Source organism: Podarcis bocagei (assembly GCF_964188305.1).
Source record: "Podarcis bocagei genome assembly, chromosome: 7".
Lineage (NCBI taxonomy): Eukaryota > Metazoa > Chordata > Lepidosauria > Squamata > Lacertidae > Podarcis > Podarcis bocagei.
The window spans coordinates 50,335,789-50,357,019 of NC_138132.1; the positions used below are offsets into that span (position 1 = coordinate 50,335,789).

The following is a 21,231-nucleotide window of genomic DNA, read 5'->3' on the forward strand; positions in this document are numbered from 1 at the left end:
TAAATAGTAGAAATATAATATTGATAACATTATCAATAAAACACATCTAAAATTGCAAAAAAACATTTTAAAGTATTGATTTTAAAAATCTCAGATAAAATCAGTAAATCTTTTAAAACCAACCTAGATTGCAGAATTATATGACTGAGTAGACTTGATGAAATAACTTCTCATCAGAAGTCTAATGAAATACAGTGTGCACCTCTGTATTTTATAATATATGCAATTATTGTAGCAGTAACAGCCCAGCAATGTATATCCTGATATATTCCTGCCTGTGACCTTTGTTCCTCTGTTGCCCCTATCCTTAGCTCGAAGGTCTCCTGCTTCTGCAAATGGCTTCACCCTGCCTCCCTTGCTAACAGGGATGGTGATAGTGGTTAAGGCAGTAGGAGTCAGGCTTATTTGTGTGTGTGTGTGTGTGTGTGTGTGTGTGTGTGTGTGTAAAATGTTGGCAGAGTTGTGGAGGAGCCCCAGTTCCCTTATCTGGTTGGAGGAGCAATGGGGTGAATCAGTGGTGCCTCTGGGAGCCGTGGTTTCAGGCCTGTTTAACTTTGTGCAGGGTCCTCTTTTGTGGCTTTTGAACAAATTCCCCCATCAGAATCTTCCTTGCATCTTTAGGGGGGGCTGGGGGGGAGCAAGCCAGAAGCGTTAAACCGCTTAGTTAATCGGCAGCCAATCCATCATGTTAAATATCCAGCTGTCATATATTACCTTTCAAGTGAAAATGAATAACTCCCATTAAGGGTGAAATGGGTTTGAAGTCGATTCGAGACAGATTAAAGTACTGTTCTGAATGTGTGTGTTCAGGGGGGCTAGGTGTAATATGCTTGTCCTTGTAGTTTTTAAATAATAGATGCCCTGCAGATTTATGTGCTCCAGGGTACAGAGTTCAAAGGTCATAAGGCGGGCATTCTGGGAAGAGCATCAACTTCCTGCAACACACCAGAATGTGTGTTCTGCCTTTCTGGTGTTTCTATGGGTATGTGTGACCAGTCTGGCCAGTTTTGCTATGTTTAAAGAGACAGAGAGAGGAAATGGTGAGGGAGCTTATCTTGGCATCAATGAAAGCCTGTATGCCTATCTCTAAATTGCAGCAGGAGGTATTTTATTTTTTTTAAATCATATTTATTAAAATTTCCAATAATAACAGAATAGAAAAAATAGAAAAGATAAAGAAGAGAAAGAAACAGAAAGACCAATTTTAAACCCTTATATTCATAACCTTCTTTCTGGGACTCCCTCCTTCCCCTCCCGACTGTATTCCCCTTTCCCTAAGTTGGTTCCACAAGTTCTCATTCCCAATTTAAACCTAATATGTTGTGCCTATTAGCCAATTTAAATTACAATCTTAACATCACTCCTCATCTTTAACAAAACAAAACAAAAAAAAAATTCCCCCCAAGATCTACCCCGTTTCCTTCCACGAATTCCCCCTTTTTTTCAAAACATGTTAAATCAAAATACCAAAGTTATATAGAAAGATAAAAGATAAAAGATAGAAGAAGATTCAAAAAGTTGGTTACATAGCCTTTGGATTCTAGAATTCCCCCTCCCTTCCCCGGTTTAGATTCCCCATGTCCATCAGTCTATATGTTGTCGGCCTGGAGGTCTCAAGTCCACAGCCAAATTTTCCTCAATCCATCTTGCCGGTTTTCTTTAAATTTGCTTGTTTTGATGCTGTTTAACTTCAAAAATCCAGTCTAATAGAGGCCTTTAATTTCCTTTAGTCATAGTTGCTCCTCCCATTGTTCTTTCCGTGGCGTAGTTGGTCCTTTGCTCTTTTATTTCTTACTTTCTCAGGTTTCTATCTTGTTCAGCTGCAAAACCATTCTTATTCCGAAATCTAGTATCTCTACAGAGGTTTGTTATTCAGGAACAAAAACTTACGTCAAGTTCCTACCTTGCTTCAATAGAAAAATTCTATTGTGTTGTCACCTCTGTAGACAAAACAATATTTCAGTTTAGCTGCTTTCCCAGGAGATAAGTCCTGTACCCATCCCAGAGTAGTTTTCCACATACGCCACTTGTAATGTCCCAAAGCCCCTCTAGGGGGGTTGCAGTAACTTTGTATCCTCTAATCCAAAAGTCAAGTTGTTGTTTCTTTTTCCCCCCGACATTTTGTATCCATATTTATGTCCAATTGTAACAAAATTTACCAGCAAAATGCTTATAACAAAGTCCTCTTTATGTTCTCAAGATTTGACAGCTACTTTGACAGCTGTCAAATTCTCCATCTCTCTCCGCCAGGTTCTCCGAATCGCCCCGGTTCCCAGAGGGGGGTTGCCTTTTCCCTCTCACCCTCGACTTTTCTCCTCCAGCACAATTCTTGTAGTATCCCATCGTGGAATTGATATTTTTTGTCAGCAATAAGCTTCTGAATCGATCTTGGTTTCTCAGTCCTTGTTTTAGCATGTTTACAATCAGGGAGGGGACTGACTTCCTTTTTAGATCCCCCCCGCTCGTGCCGAATCCGAAAAAAAAATCCTTTTTTTTCTCCTTTTATACCCGGTTACCCAATTACTCACGGGTTGTTGTTAAATAGCCGAATTTTCTATGGAAGAAGCCAGCGCTCTCTGACGAATGGCATGCGGCTGCGCTCGGCAGGGGAAGCGATAGACTCACAGCACCACGCCGCTCCCCGGCACCCGATCCGTAGCCTTTAAAAAGGCTCCTTCACGAGTCGGGAGGGTGCTAACGGTACCAGCCGAGTCCCCATGTCCACGGGCTCCGTGCCCGTGGTTTTTAAGGGTCCCCGCGTCGCCGGCGCGGTAGGACCCAGCCCCTGCCGAGCAGACTCCCTCCGGAGCTCGGAGGGAGTCCGCCATTCGGCGATGGCGCCAACCCGGAAGTCTCAGGAGGTATTTATTTTTTATTTCAACCATTTGTATACTGCGTAATCAGAGTCTTCTCTGAGCAGTGTACAGGAGACTAAAAAGGAGTTAAAAACTATAAAATAAGAATTCAAGCCTGCTGGGGGAAAAGTCTTCCATAAGTCCTGGAAGTTCAACGGGGAAGGGGCCTGTCTGATCTCAATGGTGATATCAAAACTGAACCCACAATAATTGAACCCACAATAATGAATGCATTGCTCCTTGTGGTTATGACCCATGCATCCACACCATGGGGGGTTATGTGGCTCCCCCAAAGACATCAGAGATTGAGTGAGAACATAAGGGATCAGGTGGTCCCTGGGGTATCCTGGGCCCAAGTTATTATGGGCCTTGTAAACTGACACAAGAACATTGAAGCTGGCCCAGTAGCGTGCGGGCAGCCGGTGCAAGCTTTTGAGCACTGGTGTTATGTGCATGTTTGATGCAATGTGAGGTAGATGATGTAATTGTCTTGTGTGTCCCGTCCCCCCACCATCCCAACTACATGGGGAGTCTGCCGTGCCCTTCCCTTTGTTGACTCAAATTGCATTAGAAATCCATGTCGAGTTTTAGCTTTGCTATGTTGTCTGCCTGTGTTCATTCACCGGAGTAATTCCAAAAGCACTAATGGACATCAGTGTTATCCTGGAATCAGGCTTGGAGAGTGATTATTGACATGGAGCATGCAGGGGTGAGTGAAGAGTAAAGTTGTAGCATGTGTGACTCAGCTGGGCTCACCCACAGTCTGGCTGCATTGGTCCATGGAAGGAAAATGGTTCTTAGTCAAAATGGAAAGAAAGAAGATTCCACCTAAACATTAGGAAGAACTTCCTGACAGTAAGAGCTGTTCGACAGTGGAATTTGTTACCAAGGAGTGTGGTGGAGTCTCCTTCTTTGGAGGTCTTTAAGCAGAGGCTTGACAACCATATGTCAGGAGTGCTCTGATGGTGTTTCCTGCTTGGCAGGGGGTTGGACTCGATGGCCCTTGTGGTCTCTTCCAACTCTATGATTCTATGATTCTATGGAAAGGGACATTTTTTGAGACATTTTCCTCCCCCTAAAAAAACAGTGGGGAGATTAGAATGTTGCAGGGGCATTGCAGGGAGAAAGCACCAACCAGCACATATTTTATTTTATTTTATTTATTTAAAAGCATTTACAAAGCACTTATAATTTTAAAATCTCCAACGAACCATATCATTAAAAACGCAACATAAAACTCACAAAACAGTAGTACAAAAATAGGAATTTGAGGGGATTCAAGTAAAAAAAAGTGCCTAGAAAGCCTGGGCCAAATGGCCCTTTTTGAATCACTGCCCTATGATATTCTCTAGGGTGCGGTACCATAAGTAGAATTTCCCCAGGTGATCTAAGGGCTTATACAGGTTTATTCAGGGATCTTCAGGTAATCCAGTTCATGCTGGTTTCAGGTTTTCCACAGCTGTAGCACATATCTGGCATGCAGGCACTGACCCGATTTTGATGATGATGATGATGATGATGTTGATTTGCATCCCAACGCTTCAAAAGTAATTCAGAATGAAGATTCAGAGCATGTTTGTGTAAAGGAATGGAATTGAGGAGCAGTGCAGAATGGGAGGCTTGGCCATCTGTGAGGAATTCATAGATGCCATTCTTGCCTCCAGGTTCTTCCAGAACTGAGGTGTCACATAGTCATGCAGTTGTTTCTGTCCCCCCCCCTTTTTTTTTGCAGCACATGTTACCCCAGCTGAAAAGGAGCTGACAGAGTCCCCAGCATCCTCTAAACGTATCTCCTTTCCGAGAAGCTCTGAGTCGCCTGTCACCAAATGGCCTAAAACATCAGATGAGACCAAGCTGGAGCAGGTGAGACACTGGAGCAACTGGCACTTGCTTCTGCGAAGTCATGGCTCAACTTCCTTCCTTCCTTCCTTCCTTCCTTCCTTCCTTCCTTCCTTCCTTCCTTCCTTCCTTCCCATCCATCCCTCCTTATATTCAACTTTTAAATCCACTTAGGCCCACAAGGCAGTTCATAGTGAAATTGGTTTTTTTATTATTCTTACTGTGGAAATGGGCAGTGTGTTTCAAAGGGTATTTAAAAGGTGGAGGAAGACACCTGTCCTGCAGCCTGACCTTATCAAGGCTTTATTCTGACAAAGCTTGTGCTGTCTTCTTGTCCTCCAGGTATATCAGTGCCCATATTGCAAGTACAGTAACACCGATGTCAACCGGTTGAGGGTCCATGCCATGACTCAGCACTCGGTCCAGCCAATGCTTCGGTGCCCTCTCTGCCAGGACATGCTCAGCAACAAGATCCACCTGCAGCTGCACCTCACTCACCTCCACAGCGTCTCCCCGGACTGTGTGGAGAAGCTCATTTTGACGGTGAGTCCCTATGGGCAGCCTGGGTGGGCAGCCTGCACCTCTCAGCCAAAGAAAGGGAGGGCAAGAGGCAAGGAGGAAATAAAGTCCCCTGCGAGCAATTGGTTTTGACTTCTTGGAAAACCAACCCATCCCACCCTGGCAATCACCTGGGAAGGTGGGAGAATGAAGAGTGGTGGTGGCAGAAAAAGCGGGTGACCCCACCCACTGATGGACGTGACAGATTACCCCCAATAAAATGTGGCCCTCAATGGGGAAAATGTTCCCCACCCCCAGAAGGCCTATCTTGCCTGCATTATTTCTTCCCTTCCTCCTCCTGATCCTGCTCCTCCTCTTCAGTGAATTGCCCAAATTCAACACACCTGCCAGTAGGCAAGCAGATACCAGGTACTGTTGAAATGCCACCTCTTGAGTAGTGACATGGGCCAGCAATACAAAAGTAGGAATTGGGCCTTCCTTTAGCACAGTGTGCTACAAGTAGGGTGCAGCAGGGAGACAAGGCTGAAGCTTATTGTGACATCACCGGCCAGGGGAACACATTTTCTTACATGCAGAAGGTATCCCAGGTTCAAACCCTGGGAATATTCCTTGCCTGAAACCCTGGAGTGTTGTTGCTGCTACTTCGTATAGACAATACTGAACTCAGTGGACCAATGGTGTGACTTGGTATAAGGCAGCTTTCTAAGCTCCTCAGGCAAGTGAGCTGGTCCCACAGGACTGAGGCCAGAAGAACTGCTTTGATGGATAGGACTGGGGTCCTTTATTGCCAAGCCCACTTTCTGACACTGACCACCCAGATGCCTCTGGAACCTCCAAGAAGGGCATGGAGCTTTTCTCCGGATCTGGTATTCAGAGGTAGATTGCCTCTGAACATAGGGATTCCATTCTGCTGACATGCCTAATAGAAGATGCATCCTCCACGCATTTATCACTTTTTAAAACTATCCAAGCTTAGTGTCCACTTGTTACCACATCTTGTGGTAGGAAATTCCACATGCTAATTATGTATTATCTGATGAGGTGCTTTCTTTTGTCTTGTCTAAATGGCCTACACATTTTTTGTTCAAAGTTTTTCTATTGCACAAACTTGCCTCTTCCTGTTAAGTCCCTTTTGCTGATTGTGCTCTGATTGCCCTTTGCCTTGACTTTGCCTTCCCTTTCCTCACCAGTTCTTTCATCTCTATTCAAAATCCAGCAGCAAAGTACCATATCCAGCACAAGTGTCTTGCCTTTATCTTTAGAGCTCTCCAGGGCTTTTCTTCCCTCGTTTGGCTTAAGTCCTTACTGTGCACACACCACTACAGGGAATCCCAAGTAGTACATGTGACTGTCTTTGTGTGTCTTCATCCACTCTGTCCCCAAATTCCTCCATATTCCCTCTTGAAATCCACGTTCTAAACCTGTCCTTTTGCGTTTGTGACTGTTAGGTGCCATGCCCACTGATGGCACTATTATAAACAGTTGAGGGCGACCTTACCTAGGCAGCAGAAGAGCTCTCCTCCCAGTCCCATAAGCTGCTGCTGCTGCCCCAGCCTCGGCATGAAAGAGCCTTTTTGCTTCCAGGGCTCTCCCAGAATGTCACTCATGATTGCTTGAAAGCGCATTCTGATCTTTGCCCCAGCTACTTGTCGTCTTGAGTTTTTCCTGACATCAGTCTGCCCAAGAGATTGGCAAGAGGATGCTGCTCCTAGAACGGCAGGGTCCCTTCAGAGCTCTTGTGAGGGCCCCTCTCTGGCCTTTGCACTGGGGCTGGGAGAGGCTTCTGTTAATCTTACTTAATCATGTGCCTTTCAGGAACCTGCCATGTTTAATATGACTGTTGCCATAGCAACAGCTACTTGCTGATACCATGGTGTGCTGTGTATCTGGGTATTCCACAGTGCCCCCCCTTTCCCTGTCAACAATAGCAGGGGAGTCCTCTCCCCATTTCGTCAGAGGCCTGTTGTGCTGCACTACTGTCTGTGGGGCAAGGGCAATTATGAGAGGGGTGTTGTACACCAGCTGATCAGCGATTGGGGTTGGGGTGAGGTTGTGAAGACCAAAACTGCTGCTGCAGTTCTGATTGGGGATGGTGTGTTGCCTTCTCTATGCTCAGCACTGACTTATCCCCCAGCTTTTAGTGTTGTGGCTGATTCACTTTTCGTAGGACAGTGTTGATTTGGCAGAATCATCAGAGGGGCTGAAGGCAGTAAAAAAGCTCTTTTTCTTTCTTGCCTTCCATCATTCATCTGTCTTTCCTCCCCAGTTGCATTCTGGTGCTGTTTCTCTCCCTACTTGCATCTTCTCCTCTCCCCATTGTGTGTCTCTCTCTCCCTTCCACTGTCATTCGGTCATCCTCTTTTTTCCCTCATCTCACCCCCCCCCCCGTCTCATTCCCCATCTCGGATGAAGGTAATGAAAATAATCGGCCTTCATTAATTCTGAGCCCTGTGAGATGATAGCCATTTGGAGCCATGTTTGCCAATTAGATGGTCTAAATTAGAAGTGACCTTGGTATAGTGCCATCGCTTTGCCTCTCTGAGCCTAATGAAGCTTTTCTCTCCAGCACACACACTCCTGCCCGCTCTCCCTCTCATTCTTTGTAATGGAAATTGCCTCCTTTGTCTGGCTCTGGAACCTCGTCTTGTACAACTCCCCCCTCCCCCATTGCACGGACAGAGGAGATGTTAATGTGTCTTCTCAGTCAGACTCTTGCTGGAGGTTTCATTTTGGACCAATTAGATTCCAGCCGTTGTAGGGGGCAGGGAGTGCCTGAACTGACAATGGGGTCTGATACAAGAAGATAGTAGAGGAATGGGCTTCATTCCTCTCTTTCTTCATTCCTCTCACTGCCTAGGGTAGTGTCTCTTTTCGGAGAAGGCATAGGGGAACACCTGGGCTGGGTACCAGCTGACATTTGGGATCTTGCAATGCTCAGACCCACACTGGTAGCTTAAACTACAGGGCATTGTCAAGTAGAAGGGGCAGGTGGACATGCCACAATGCTGCAATCTGTAGTGCAAAAGTGGGCCACGGGCAGAAATTAAGGCTCTTGCATGCCATTTGGAAGCAACAAGGAAGGGGCTGCACACTGGTTTGCTTTCCACCAGCTTGGCTCCCTCCAGACAAAAATCCCTTGATACCATTGGTGAACAAAATAAGGTTAAGCCAGCTTTGGTCACCTCTTCTGAGCAGAACTGGTGTTCCTTGTTAAAAGGATCTGTAGCTCTCCACTCATGACTACTGCTTGCTGAGAAGCATGTCCTTGAGGGAGCTGAAATGACACCTGGGGTGTTGCTCAAGTCAGTTCTTAACAGGGCCCTTTGGTCCTTGGAGCATCCCTCCCCATCTCAGCCTCCTGCCTTTAAATGCTTGGAGGGTGGGCAGTATGCCACTAGAGAAAGGGAATGAGTTAAGCACACCTAAGGTGGGAAGGAAGGAAGAACTGGTTGGCTTGCAGCAGCAGATTGAAATGCAGAGGAGCACGTGAGGTTGATGATTATATTTCAGGGAGAGTTAATTGACGGAAGGTGAAGGCAGACAAAGAATCGCTGCTTACTGCCTTCTTGAATCCCAATCAGGAATTATGATTAAAGACGCGGCAAGACAACAGACGCTTGATGAATTGGTGTCTCTCTCTCTCTCTCTCTTTCTCTCTCCCTCTCTCTCTCCCCCTCCTCTCTTTTTGGTTTTGCCGTCATTCACACTTGATTGACTTCAACCTTTCAAGTGCAAAAGCCTCTCTTTCCATTATTATTCGTAGCCATCTCAGTTTTTCTAATTAAAGTGTATGAAAACAATTACTGATCCATCGTACTGAGTCTGGTAGTGGGGGTGGCTACCGTCCTAGTTTGGTGGGGAAAGACCATGATTTGCTGTAATAATGTGCAACTTAGGTTAGATAACATTATTCTTTTTCTACTCCGCTGGGCCTTTCCCCACACTTTCTTTTGAATTATTTTCATAATTTCTGTAGAGGAAGAGAAAGTGCCTGTCCTGTTGATAGTGCTAAGAGTGGCACTTGTTGTTCCTTCCTGCTGTCTTTCCTCTTCCCACTTCCTTCATCTCTCAAATTGTACCCTCGGGGCTACTCTGAGCCCCATCTCTCCATAGGGGATGGTACAGCCTTGAAAATGGACAGGAATGCTGGAGGGGACTTGTTGTCCCTCCTGGTTCATCTCCCTCCAGAGACAGGATTTGTTCATTCCTTTATGGCCTCTACATGGTGTGTAGCCAGGATCCCTGGAAAAAGCCCTCTGTGCAGCTTCCCAGGTCCACTGACTCCAGGCCTTCTCACTGGGCATTTACTTATGTGAATTTGCCATGGGTATAACTAGTCAGTGGATACTAGTAGTGCCCTTCAGTGGTTGTCAAAGCCAAATAGGCAGAACAGTTACAATAGGAATATACAGAAACCAGTTTGAGGGAGAGCATATTGGCCTTTAGGGCAATTGTCCTTGAGACAAAAACAAACACTGAAGACAAGGATTAGAGCTTTCTCCTTTCTACAAATGAATGAAAAGTGGGGTGTCTCTATGTAACCTATGTAGCCCAAGTCAGAGCCCTGAGGCATCAGCCAGTCTTTGTAAAGCAGAGTACTTGCTTTTTCACAAAAAGAAGGGAAAGTCTTCCACTGGATCAGCTTTGTGTCCGTCTTTTATTTTGTGCTCAAGCAAACAGGGAGCTTCTTGTTCCCAATAGTTTTCATACTCATTTTTCCAAATTGTGTGTGTTTGGAGCAGGAGGGAGTTTGTTTCATAAAGTAAGACAAGAATGGACTTTTGCATTCAGGTCAAAGATGAAAAAAGTTGGGATGATAGAAAAAAAAGACATTTTACAGATGAGGAAAAACTAATCTGATGTATGAAATGATTTAATAGAAGGTCAAAAGATGAAAAGAGACAATATGTATGTTTCTACTTTGAAAACAAATAAATACATATTGTCTGTTTTTAAATTGTCTTTATACCTTATATTAAATAATTTCATACATCAGCTTTGTTTCTGCTCACTTGTAAGGGTTCAGGACACCGGCCATTTTCCCATAATTCTTTTTCCAGCTAGTTGCCTGTAGTTTTCATACTCATTTTCATACTCATTGAAGCACCCTCGGGAGTAGGCAGCAGCCACCCCTTGTTCATTGCCACCCTTTAGTTTGCTGCTGCCTCTCAACCACCACCATGGACAGACATACAGACACATCCCGCTCATGAACTCATTTAATGCTTTTTAAAAAGCCATCAAAGAAGGAAACATTGCCACATCGTGAGGCTGTGAATTCCTTCATCTCAGTAGGTGTTCTTTGAAGAAATACTTCATTGGTGTCAGTTTTGGACCTATTGCCAATCAACTTGAGAGTATGACCCAGATTTCTAGAATTTTTTTGGCGTGTGGGGGAGGTTCCCCACCCTATCATTCATTACCCCTATCGTGCCACTTGTGATTAGTCATCTTCCCCCCAAAAAACTAAAAAGTTGAACGTTTTAGCAGCCTTTCCTTAAAGAGACTCTGCTTCTCCAAGCCATGATATTATTATGTATTTTATTTTATAATTGATATCCTGTAAGAAAGGCGAGATATAAATATACTGAATAGTCGTCGTCATCATCATCATCATCATCATCATCATCTATTGGAGTCAGCCTACAATATTAATCTAAGCCAGGTGCTTTGATTGTACTGGTTTAAAAAAACACCTTTAAGCAAGTCTACAAAGACATATAATTTAATTATGTTCATTTGTTTTGTTTTGTTTTTAAAAGCTCTAAGGTTTTACCTATATTTTATTAGCCAAGGAGTGTGGTGGAGTCTCCTGCTTTGGAGGTCTTTAAGCAGAGGCTTGACAACCATATGTCAGGAGTGCTCTGATGGTGTTTCCTGCTTGGCAGGGGGTTAGACTCGATGGCCTTTGTGGTCTCTTCCAACTCTATGATTCTATGATTAATTTTGTTATCTTCTACTTTTAAAGTTGGTTTAATTGCTATTTTTATTGACTTCGTTACATGCTTCTGTAAACCACTTGGAGATTGTTTTTTATTAAGCAGTATAAAAATTTTGCTAAATGAAATAAATACTAAATGTCATTGGACAGGGGAGAACTTTACATAGTGACTTTAAATATGGTTGCAGCATAGATTTATTTAATGGCATAATGGTGCCTATTATTTTATTTTCCAAGCCCATATATAATGATTTCTAACTCTGGATCTGCTTATTCCCATCACTGCTGCAGCCTACAGAACTCTTGTTTGAGTGAGCAAAATGGCTGCTGTCCATTCTGGTAACATTTGCTTTTGAGTGCCGTCTTGTATGTGTGCCACTGATGCTGCCGGCTCAGGCCCAGCAAAGGCACTGCTGTTCGCCAAACAACCGGAGATGGCTGCTGCTAGAAATTAGCACAGCTTCCTTTCTGCAGAAGTGCATCATCAGAAGGCAACCATTGTGGCCATCCCAGCTATGATCTCAACTTCATCATCAGCATGCGACAGCCAATATTTCCAAGAGTACATGATGATCTTTGCATGCCTGTGTAGGGACCTACATTTGCTCCTAACGTAGACCCTTTTTTATCATCTTTTATGGGTGCCTATTCAGTTCATTGTATTCTTTTCAGCCATAACAAATGTGGGTGGCTGTGTGTTTCCCTCAACGTTGACCTTCTGGCCTTTGCTATCAAGAGATCTTGCTTGTTCTTTGAGCCCAAGTGAAGAGGAGGGCTGTGCTGTTGCTGCTTTTTCTGTTGATGTGCAGAAAGGGAGGCTGAAGCTTCTTCTTCGCCTGCCAAAGACAATCTGCTGTCCCTTCCATTTATCTTTCTCCTGCCTCCCTTGACACATCTCTCTTTCCTTTTCTAGCTCCTCCTTTTTTTGTATTAAGCCATTTTGAAAATAGTGCTACTACAGCCCTTCCTGGTTCAAAACTGCAGTGAGGTTTCCAATATGTGGTTTAATTAAGAGCTTCCTTACTTTTTCAGCCACTTAAGATGGGCCTTTCAACATACCTACCTAATCAGTTGCGTAAGAACTTTCACAGCTATGACAAAACATTATCAATGATCAAAGACTGAGCTGAGCATAAAGGAAAATATTAATAATACTATTCTTTGAAAATGTGCCCCTAATTATGTCCAAAATGTAACAGTGGGAACGTTTTGGGCTGATTTAAACACCAGTCTGTGTAGGGGCTCAAGACTGACAACATATTTAAAGTTTTAAAGACATTTTTGCCTCTCTGCTTCTCTTTTGGGTACCTACAGGTGACAACCCCAGAGGTTATGATGCCTAGCAGTATGTTTCTTCCAGCTGCAACACCAGATCGAGATGGGAACACCAGCACGGATGAGTCAGCCAAGCAGCCTGGTCAGTACCGACTTTAATTGCTCAGTTGGAGGCACTTTTTCCTCAGGGCTTTCAGATGCTCCAGAGTCTAGAAGTGACTCTTGGCATGTTTGAGCTCTTCTGCATTCTGCACCTTCTTTTTGGGACTCTGAGTGGGTGATGATACTTAGCCTGTTTGGCAGCAGAGGCGAGTCTTTCTGTGGTCTACAGGCCCAAATTGAGTTTCTGGTGCTTGAGCCAAAGGCAGGCGGAACTCTGTGAGTCTGGTGCATGACCAAGGGTGTATCAGTGCCATATTTAGGGGGTCAGGTGGTTCCCCTGCACAGGGCATCAAGCCTAGGGGGTGCAAAATCGAGGTTCCATTTGGGAGCACCAAATTTTGGCCTTGTACAGAACACCATATTAAGAAAGTTTAGCGAAGGTCGCTTCTGGGTGTATGTTGGGAGGGGAGCTTTTAGTGCATTCAGATCTCCATCATCTAACCGGGAACATATTTGTGTTTTCCCACACACAATGAAAAATGACCTGGAATGCCCTTCTTGCTCTCCTTCTCCCTCATGCCCCTTTCCAGCAGTCTTAATTGCAGCATGATTGACATATTACTAGGTGTTACATTCTGCCAGTTTGGGGCCATGCATTATAAAACGCTGTTGAATAAGCACCACACATTCATAGTGTGTGCATAAAGGCAGCAGAAGTAGGTGAGGCCTGAGCTTTGAGTGGGAAGAGAGAGGTTTGTGTGAAGGCAGAGCCAAGACAGAGGATAGCATGAAGGAGAGCATCTTGTTCTTCTGGTGAGAAAAGGAGAAGGTTGGGGTGCCCACCCTTGATCCATTTGAGAAGAGTCTGGTGAGAGGTCCCAACATGTCCAGATGAATAGCATATAGCTGTTGAATCCTTAAATAGCCCAGAGGATGTGTCTATGGCTGACAAGGGCTCTCATGGTCTCCTCTTTGTTTGTTTCTCCACAGAGACTTCAGAGGACTTAGGCAAAGGCCTGCTACTGCCTTCTGAGAACACAGGGGAGCGTGGGGCAGAACCAAAGCCTGCTCCGCCTGACCAGGCCTCTGCCAGGGATGATGCTGGATTTCTGTGCTGGAAGAAGGGCTGCAGCCAGGTGTTCAAAAGCTCCACTGCCCTGCAAGCGCATTTCAATGAGGTCCACACTAAGCGGCCCCAGTTGCCTGTCTCTGACCGTCACGTTTACAAATACCGCTGCAACCAATGCAGCCTGGCCTTCAAAACAATCGAGAAGCTCCAGCTGCACTCCCAGTACCATGTCATCCGAGCAGCTACTATGTGTTGCCTTTGCCAACGCAGCTTCCGCACTTTTCAAGCCCTCAAGAAGCACCTGGAGACAAGTCACCTGGAACTGAGTGAAGCTGACATCCAGCAACTGTACGGTGGGCTTCTGGTCAACGGGGACCTCCTGGCCATGGGTGACCCTTCTCTGGCTGAAGACCACACTGTCATAGTAGAGGAAGACAAAGAGGAGGAGAGTGACCTAGAGGACAAGCAAAGTCCCACAGGAAGTGACTCTGGGTCTGTACAGGAAGACTCTGGCTCAGAACCAAAACGAGCTCTCCCCTTCCGAAAGGGCCCAAACTTCACCATGGAGAAGTTCCTGGACCCATCCCGCCCATACAAGTGCACAGTTTGCAAAGAATCCTTCACACAGAAAAACATCCTTTTGGTCCACTACAATTCAGTCTCTCACCTGCACAAGCTGAAACGAGCCCTCCAAGAGTCCACCTCTGGCCAGCCGGAGCCCACCAGCAGCCCCGACAACAAGCCCTTCAAGTGCAGCACTTGCAGCGTGGCCTATAGCCAGAGCTCCACCTTAGAGATCCACATGCGGTCTGTCCTACATCAGACCAAGGCACGAGCTGCCAAACTGGAGGCTGCAGGGGGTAGCAGTGGCAGCAGCAACAGCAATGGAGCTGCTGGTGGCAGTGGTGGCAGTAGCAGCAGCGTCTCTCTGGGCTCTTCCACACCCAGCCCCATCAGCACAACCACCACCACCTCCTTTGCCATGACAAACACAAGCACTGCCAGCACAGCTCCCGTCTCTAGTCTGCTCAGCCAGGTCTCTTGCGAGAGCACTGGGATCCCTTCTCTCAGCAACCCCATCAGTACCAGCTCCACCCTGGCAGCTGCTGCAAGCCCCTCTGAGCCCAAAGAGGTGAACCGTAAGAAACTGGCTGACATGATTGCTTCACGGCAGCAGCAACAGCAACAGCAGCAGCAGCATCAAGCGCACACCTTGGCGCAGGCACAGGCGCAAGTACAGGCGCAGCTCCAGCAAGAGCTCCAGCAACAAGCTGCTCTCATCCAGTCACAGCTCTTCAACCCTGCTCTTCTGCCCCACTTTCCGATGACCACAGAGACCCTCCTCCAGCTCCAGCAGCAGCAGCACCTTCTCTTCCCCTTCTACATTCCCAGTGCCGAGTTCCAGCTGAACCCCGAAGTGAGTTTGCCTGTCACCAGCGGCACGCTGACATTGACTGGGACTGGACCTAGCCTTCTGGACGACTTGAAGGTGCAGCTCCCCCAGCCAGGCCACCCACCACTCCTGCAGCAGCCGCCACAGCAGCAGCTGCCTCAAGGTCAGCTGTCACAGCCGCCTCATTGTGTTCTCCTCCAGCAGAGCCAACACTCAGAGAAGAAGAGCAAGGCTTTTGGGAAGGAGAAGGAAGTCCAAAGGGAACAGGAGAGCTTTGAAAAGGGGGATGGCACCTCCATCTCTAAAGAGCACCTGCCTGACACCCTGAAGTCCAAAGACAAGCCAGAGTCAGCAGGGACAGGATCGGGCCCTGCAGAACCTTCTATGTTTCCTCCTCGTATCGCATCAGATGCACGTGGGAATGCCACAAAAGCCTTGCTGGAAAACTTTGGTTTTGAGTTGGTCATTCAATACAATGAGAACAAGCAGAAGGTGCAGAAGAAGGCTGGGAAGACAGAGCAGGGTGACAACTTGGAAAAGTTGGAATGTGAGTCATGTGGGAAATTCTTCTCCAACGTCCTCATCCTGAAGAGCCACCAAGAGCATGTCCACCAGCATTACTTCCCCTTCAAGCAGCTGGAAAAGTTTGCCAAGCAGTACCGTGAACACTACGACAAGCTGTACCCACTGCGGCCTCAAACTCCAGAGCCGCCCCCTCCCCCGCCGCCGCCGCCCCCTCCACCTCTTCCTCCTCCTCTGCCTGCTCCACCTCCACAGCAGCCTTCTACACCTACCATTCCTGCTTCGGCTCCATCCATTACATCTCCCACCATTACACCAGCCCAGCCATCGCTGCCCCTCACTCAACTTTCCATGCCTATGGAGCTGCCCATCTTCTCTCCCCTGATGATGCAGACCATGCCTTTGCAAACCTTGCCTGCCCAGTTGCCGCCGCAGCTTGGCCCCGTGGATGCTTTGCCTGCAGACCTGGCCCAGCTGTACCAACACCAGCTCAACCCAGGCCTTCTGCAGCAGCAGCAGCAGAACAAGAGGCCACGCACGCGGATCACAGATGACCAGCTCCGGGTCTTGAGGCAATATTTTGATATCAACAATTCCCCAAGCGAGGAGCAGATCAAGGAGATGGCAGACAAGTCTGGACTGCCACAGAAGGTGATCAAGCACTGGTTTCGGAACACACTCTTCAAAGAGCGCCAGCGCAACAAGGACTCCCCATACAACTTCAGCAATCCTCCAATTACCAGCCTGGAGGACCTGAAGGTAGATTCTCGACCACCCTCTCCAGAGCCTCAAAAGCATGAGTACTGGGGAAGCAAGAGGTCTTCCAGGACTCGCTTTACTGACTACCAACTCCGAGTGCTGCAGGATTTCTTTGATGCCAATGCTTACCCCAAGGATGATGAATTCGAGCAGCTCTCAAATTTGCTCAACCTTCCAACCCGTGTGATAGTGGTATGGTTTCAGAATGCTCGCCAGAAGGCCAGGAAAAACTATGAGAATCAGGGGGAAGGGAAGGATGGAGAGCGACGGGAGCTGACAAATGACAGGTACATCCGGACAAGCAACTTGAATTACCAGTGCAAGAAGTGCAGCCTTGTCTTCCAGCGCATCTTTGACCTGATCAAACATCAGAAAAAGCTGTGCTACAAGGATGAGGATGAAGACGGGCAGGATGACAGTCAGAACGAGGATTCCATGGATGCAGCAGAGCTGCTGACCCCAACCAGTTCCTCCTGCAGCACCCCAATGCCTTCCCAGGCCTACAGCACCCCCACATCTTCTGCAAACACGGCCTGCTCTTCCTCAGCTTTCCTACCACAGCTCACTGCTGAAGCAGACGATGACTTCTCCATCTATAGTTCTAAAGCAGAAGCTACAGACGAAAAACCAAAGCAACCTGAACCTCCAAGTACGCAGCAAAACCAAACCCCAGAGAAGCAAATGCAACCAAAGCAGGAGGTGCAGCAGCAGCAGCAGCAGGACCCAGGCGAGCCAAAGGCCAGTTCAGCACACCCAAAGGCCTCCCCACCCACCCCACAGCAATCAGTCCAGCCTCCTCCACAGTCTGTGCTGCCACAGTCCAGTCCTAGCCCCTCACAACTCTCTCACCTACACCTCAAGCCCCTTCACACATCCACCCCTCAACAGCTGGCCAACATGCCTCCTCAGCTCATCCCCTACCAATGTGACCAGTGCAAACTGGCATTTCCCTCCTTTGAGCATTGGCAAGAGCATCAGCAGCTCCACTTCTTGAGTGCCCAGAACCAGTTTATCCACCCCCAGTTTCTGGACAGGACTTTGGATATGCCTTTCATGCTCTTTGACCCCAGCAACCCCCTCCTGGCCAGTCAGCTGCTGTCTGGGACGCTCCCCCAGCTGCCCATGAGCTCAGCCACTTCACCCTCCACACCAACATCCACCATGAGCACACTGAAGAGAAAGTTGGAGGAGAAAGCCAGTGCAAGTCCTGGCGAGAATGACAGCAGCACTGGCGGGGAGGAGCCCCAGAGGGACAAGCGTCTCCGAACAACCATCACCCCAGAACAGCTGGAAATTCTCTACCAGAAATACTTACTTGATTCCAACCCTACCAGAAAGATGCTTGACCACATTGCTCATGAGGTAGGCTTGAAAAAACGTGTGGTGCAGGTTTGGTTCCAGAACACTCGGGCCCGGGAGCGGAAGGGGCAGTTCCGGGCAGTGGGGCCTGCCCAGGCCCACAGGCGGTGCCCTTTTTGCCGGGCCCTCTTCAAAGCCAAAACAGCCCTGGAAGCACACATCCGATCGCGGCACTGGCATGAAGCCAAGCGGGCAGGGTACAACTTGACCTTGTCAGCCATGCTTTTAGATTGTGATGGAGGGCTCCAGATGAAGGGAGACCTCTTTGATGGAGCAAGCTTTGCTCACCTGCCACTCACCAGCAGCGATAGCCAGGGCATTCCGCTCTCCCCAGTGAGCAAGTCTCTGGAGCTCTCTCCTCGAACTCTGCTGAGCCCCTCCTCCATTAAAGTAGAAGGGATAGAGGACTTTGAGAGCCCCTCTATGTCCTCTGTCAATCTGAGCTTTGACCACACCAAGCTGGACAACGATGACTGCTCCTCTGTCAACACAGCCATCACAGACACCACCACGGGGGATGAAGGCAATGCAGACAATGACAGTGCCACGGGGATCACCACTGAAGCCAAATGCACCTCAGGGCCAGGTGAGGGCCTGACCAAGGCTGCCATGATAGCAATGTCAGAGTATGAAGACAGACTGTCTTCTGGCCTTGTCAGCCCAGCTCCCAGTTACTACAGCAAAGAGTATGACAATGAAGGTACTGTGGACTACAGTGAGACCTCCAGCCTGGCAGACCCTTGCTCACCCAGCCCTGGCACAAGTGGCTCAGCGGGCAAGTCTGGAGATAGCGGAGATCGGCCAGGACAGAAGCGCTTCCGGACACAAATGACAAACCTCCAGCTGAAGGTCCTAAAGTCCTGCTTTAATGACTACAGGACTCCAACCATGCTGGAATGTGAGGTCCTGGGCAACGATATTGGGCTGCCAAAGAGAGTTGTTCAGGTCTGGTTCCAGAATGCTCGGGCCAAGGAGAAGAAGGCCAAGCTCAGTATGGCCAAGCATTTTGGCATTAACCAAGCAAGTTACGAGGGACCCAAAACAGAGTGCACTTTGTGTGGTGTCAAGTACAGTGCCCGCTTGTCTGTACGTGACCATATCTTCTCTCAGCAGCACATTTCCAAAGTGAAGGACACCATCGGAAGCCAGCTGGACAAAGAGAAGGAGTACTTTGACCCAGCGACTGTCCGTCAGTTGATGGCGCAGCAGGAGCTGGACCGGATCAAGAAGGCCAATGAAGTTCTCGGCCTGGCTGCTCAGCAGCAAGGCATGTTTGACAGCCCCCCTCTGCAGGCTTTGAACCTTCCTGCCACCTACCCAGCAGCACTTCAGGGCATCCCTCCTGTCCTCTTGCCGGGCCTCAACAGCCCATCCTTGCCTGGCTTCACTCCCTCAAACACAGGTGAGTTTCCACTGCATTCCCCCCACCGCTTCTTTGGTACATGTCCTGGGGAGGAGGGATTTTGATGCACTGTGAGCCTCACAGGGTCCCTGGAGGAATTTCTGGGTTGCTACAAGCAAAAATGGCCTTCCTCAGATCCACTTTCTGACTGACCTCGTGCACAAGTGCTCAGCATGCAATGAAAAGGTTCCTGTTTCAGGTGGATGGTTCTTGGTTGCTTGAGAACCAGTCACCACTGTCATCAGGGGTCGAGGAAGCAATATAGGCTCATTCCTCCCTCCAAGTCCCAAGGCCAGTTCTATTTTGTTTTTGTTTTTATTCTTATTCTGCTCTTGGACCCTGCTGGTAGCCCAGAACTCTGACAACGTAACGTAAGCATTAACAATAAAGTTTATAGTTAAACCCAACAGCAAGAAATACAATTCACAACACCAATTTGATTAAGTTCAAAATGTCATTTAATTGTCTGGAGGCCGCTCCTCATGCAGTAACTACAGAGAGGAGAAAAAGGGCTAGAGCTTCCAGTTAACAGAAAAAAATGGCACACGGCCTTCCTGTGACAACCCTTCATGTCCTTCCTGCAGAGCAAGAACTGGCCTCCAGCAGGTGGCTTCTCAGTCCTTGGCTCCATGCCTTGAGCACCTTGACCCTTGCTCATTTGTTGGCTTTCATGCAGGCATTTCCAAGGCCCCTGTTTGGCCTCTCCTTACCACAGTGGAATGTTAATCATCATGATTTCTCACAACCAACTTTTCTGCAACCTGAATTTGTTTGTTCATTTTCTAAACTACTTTACATCACATTTGCTCCCAGTGTGGTTTATAAATAGAATGCCTGAGCGTTAAAAGTATGAAATATAATACAAAATTGAAATCCCAGCAATATCATACAGCAGATGGGCATCATGCAGTTTCAGCTGGTCCATACTGAACCACCCCCAAGGCCTGGATGAAGAAGTTACATCTTCAGCTGGTGCTGATGAACCAGATAGGGCCTCAGGGGGAAGGGGACTCCATAGCCAGGGTGCCACTGCAGTGAAGTCCTACCACGAATCACTGAATCGTGGGCTGCTTAGCAACAGGACTGCCAACAGGGCCTCCCTTGCAGGCTGGTATAAGGACAGATGCTCCTTCTAGCATTGAAGTCTCAATTCATTTAGAGCTTTATAAATTAACTTGGACACCTTGAATTGGGCTTTGTAACCTGCAGGTGACTAGCGCAGATCCTTGCAGAACTGATGCTCTGTAGTTGCAATTAATTCTACCACTTAACACTGAAGTGCCACTTTTTGCACTACAGGGGCAATTCAGACTTTCAGGGTCTGCCTGGGACTCTCCCATCAGAAGGCAGACAAAGGGGATTGTTTTTGTGAAAGCACCTCAACGTTGAATTCTCTTCCTGCAAAGCTAGTGTGCCAGAGGGAAGGCTGTGCTGGAATTCAGCTTCCTGGTGTGCTGGACTGCATATAAAGCTGCTTTGTGCACTCAGGCCATTGGTCCATTTAGTCCCCTGCTTTTATCTCTGGCTGCTATGTCAAAAGCAGACATAGAGGCCTTTCCCAGACATATTAGCTGAGATCACCACCAACTTGGATGGCTTTAAAAAGAGAATTAGACACATTAATACAGGAGGAGGATAAAGTTATCAATGAACACTACCCTACCAACCAACCTTCCTGAGGAGCTCTCTTGGGAGTCCCTCAGAATTGCTGGACACACCCACCCACACCCTAAATATGTGTGTGTGTGTGTGTGTGTGCGCGCACACACACACACACACACACACATATACATATAGTTCGCATTTTTAATATGGAGACAAAAAACATATTCCACATCCTCTTTCCTCCACTCTCCCAATTGTACAGCTTTCATACCAATCCCTACATACAACTAAATATCTGGTGACTCCCCTTCCACCCTTTTCCTGGTTTCTTTATTAAATCACGTATTCCAAATTTTTAATCTTTGAATTTCTTCCTCTTTTAAATTCTATTAACTCCTATTCTGCTGGATTTACTCAAGACCTGCTAAGTTAGTTATTTGTTTATACTGGTCCTTATATTCTTTATCCTCCTTTTCTCTTACCCTATTCGTTATGCCTGCCAATTCAGCATATTCAGGCATTTTAAACTGCGACTCTTCCTTGGTGGGTACCGTACCCATTTTCTACTTTTGTACCAATAAGATTCTGGCC

The 21,231-nt window shown here is 47.3% G+C and overlaps 1 protein-coding gene across 20 annotated transcripts in view; it reads left to right on the top strand.

Moving 5' to 3' along the window:
• ZFHX3 (zinc finger homeobox 3) overlaps positions 1–21,231 on the top strand; it is a 263,343-nt gene that overhangs the window by 228,972 nt on the left and 13,140 nt on the right. For all 20 annotated transcript variants that reach the window (XM_081202548.1, XM_081202547.1, XM_081202531.1 and 17 more), the window contains 4 exons: positions 4,588–4,718; positions 5,037–5,237; positions 12,469–12,571; positions 13,522–19,035. In XM_081202548.1, coding sequence (XP_081058674.1) covers positions 4,588–4,718; positions 5,037–5,237; positions 12,469–12,571; positions 13,522–19,035 — 5,949 coding nt within the window. The remainder of the gene's footprint in view (positions 1–4,587; positions 4,719–5,036; positions 5,238–12,468; positions 12,572–13,521; positions 19,036–21,231) is intronic.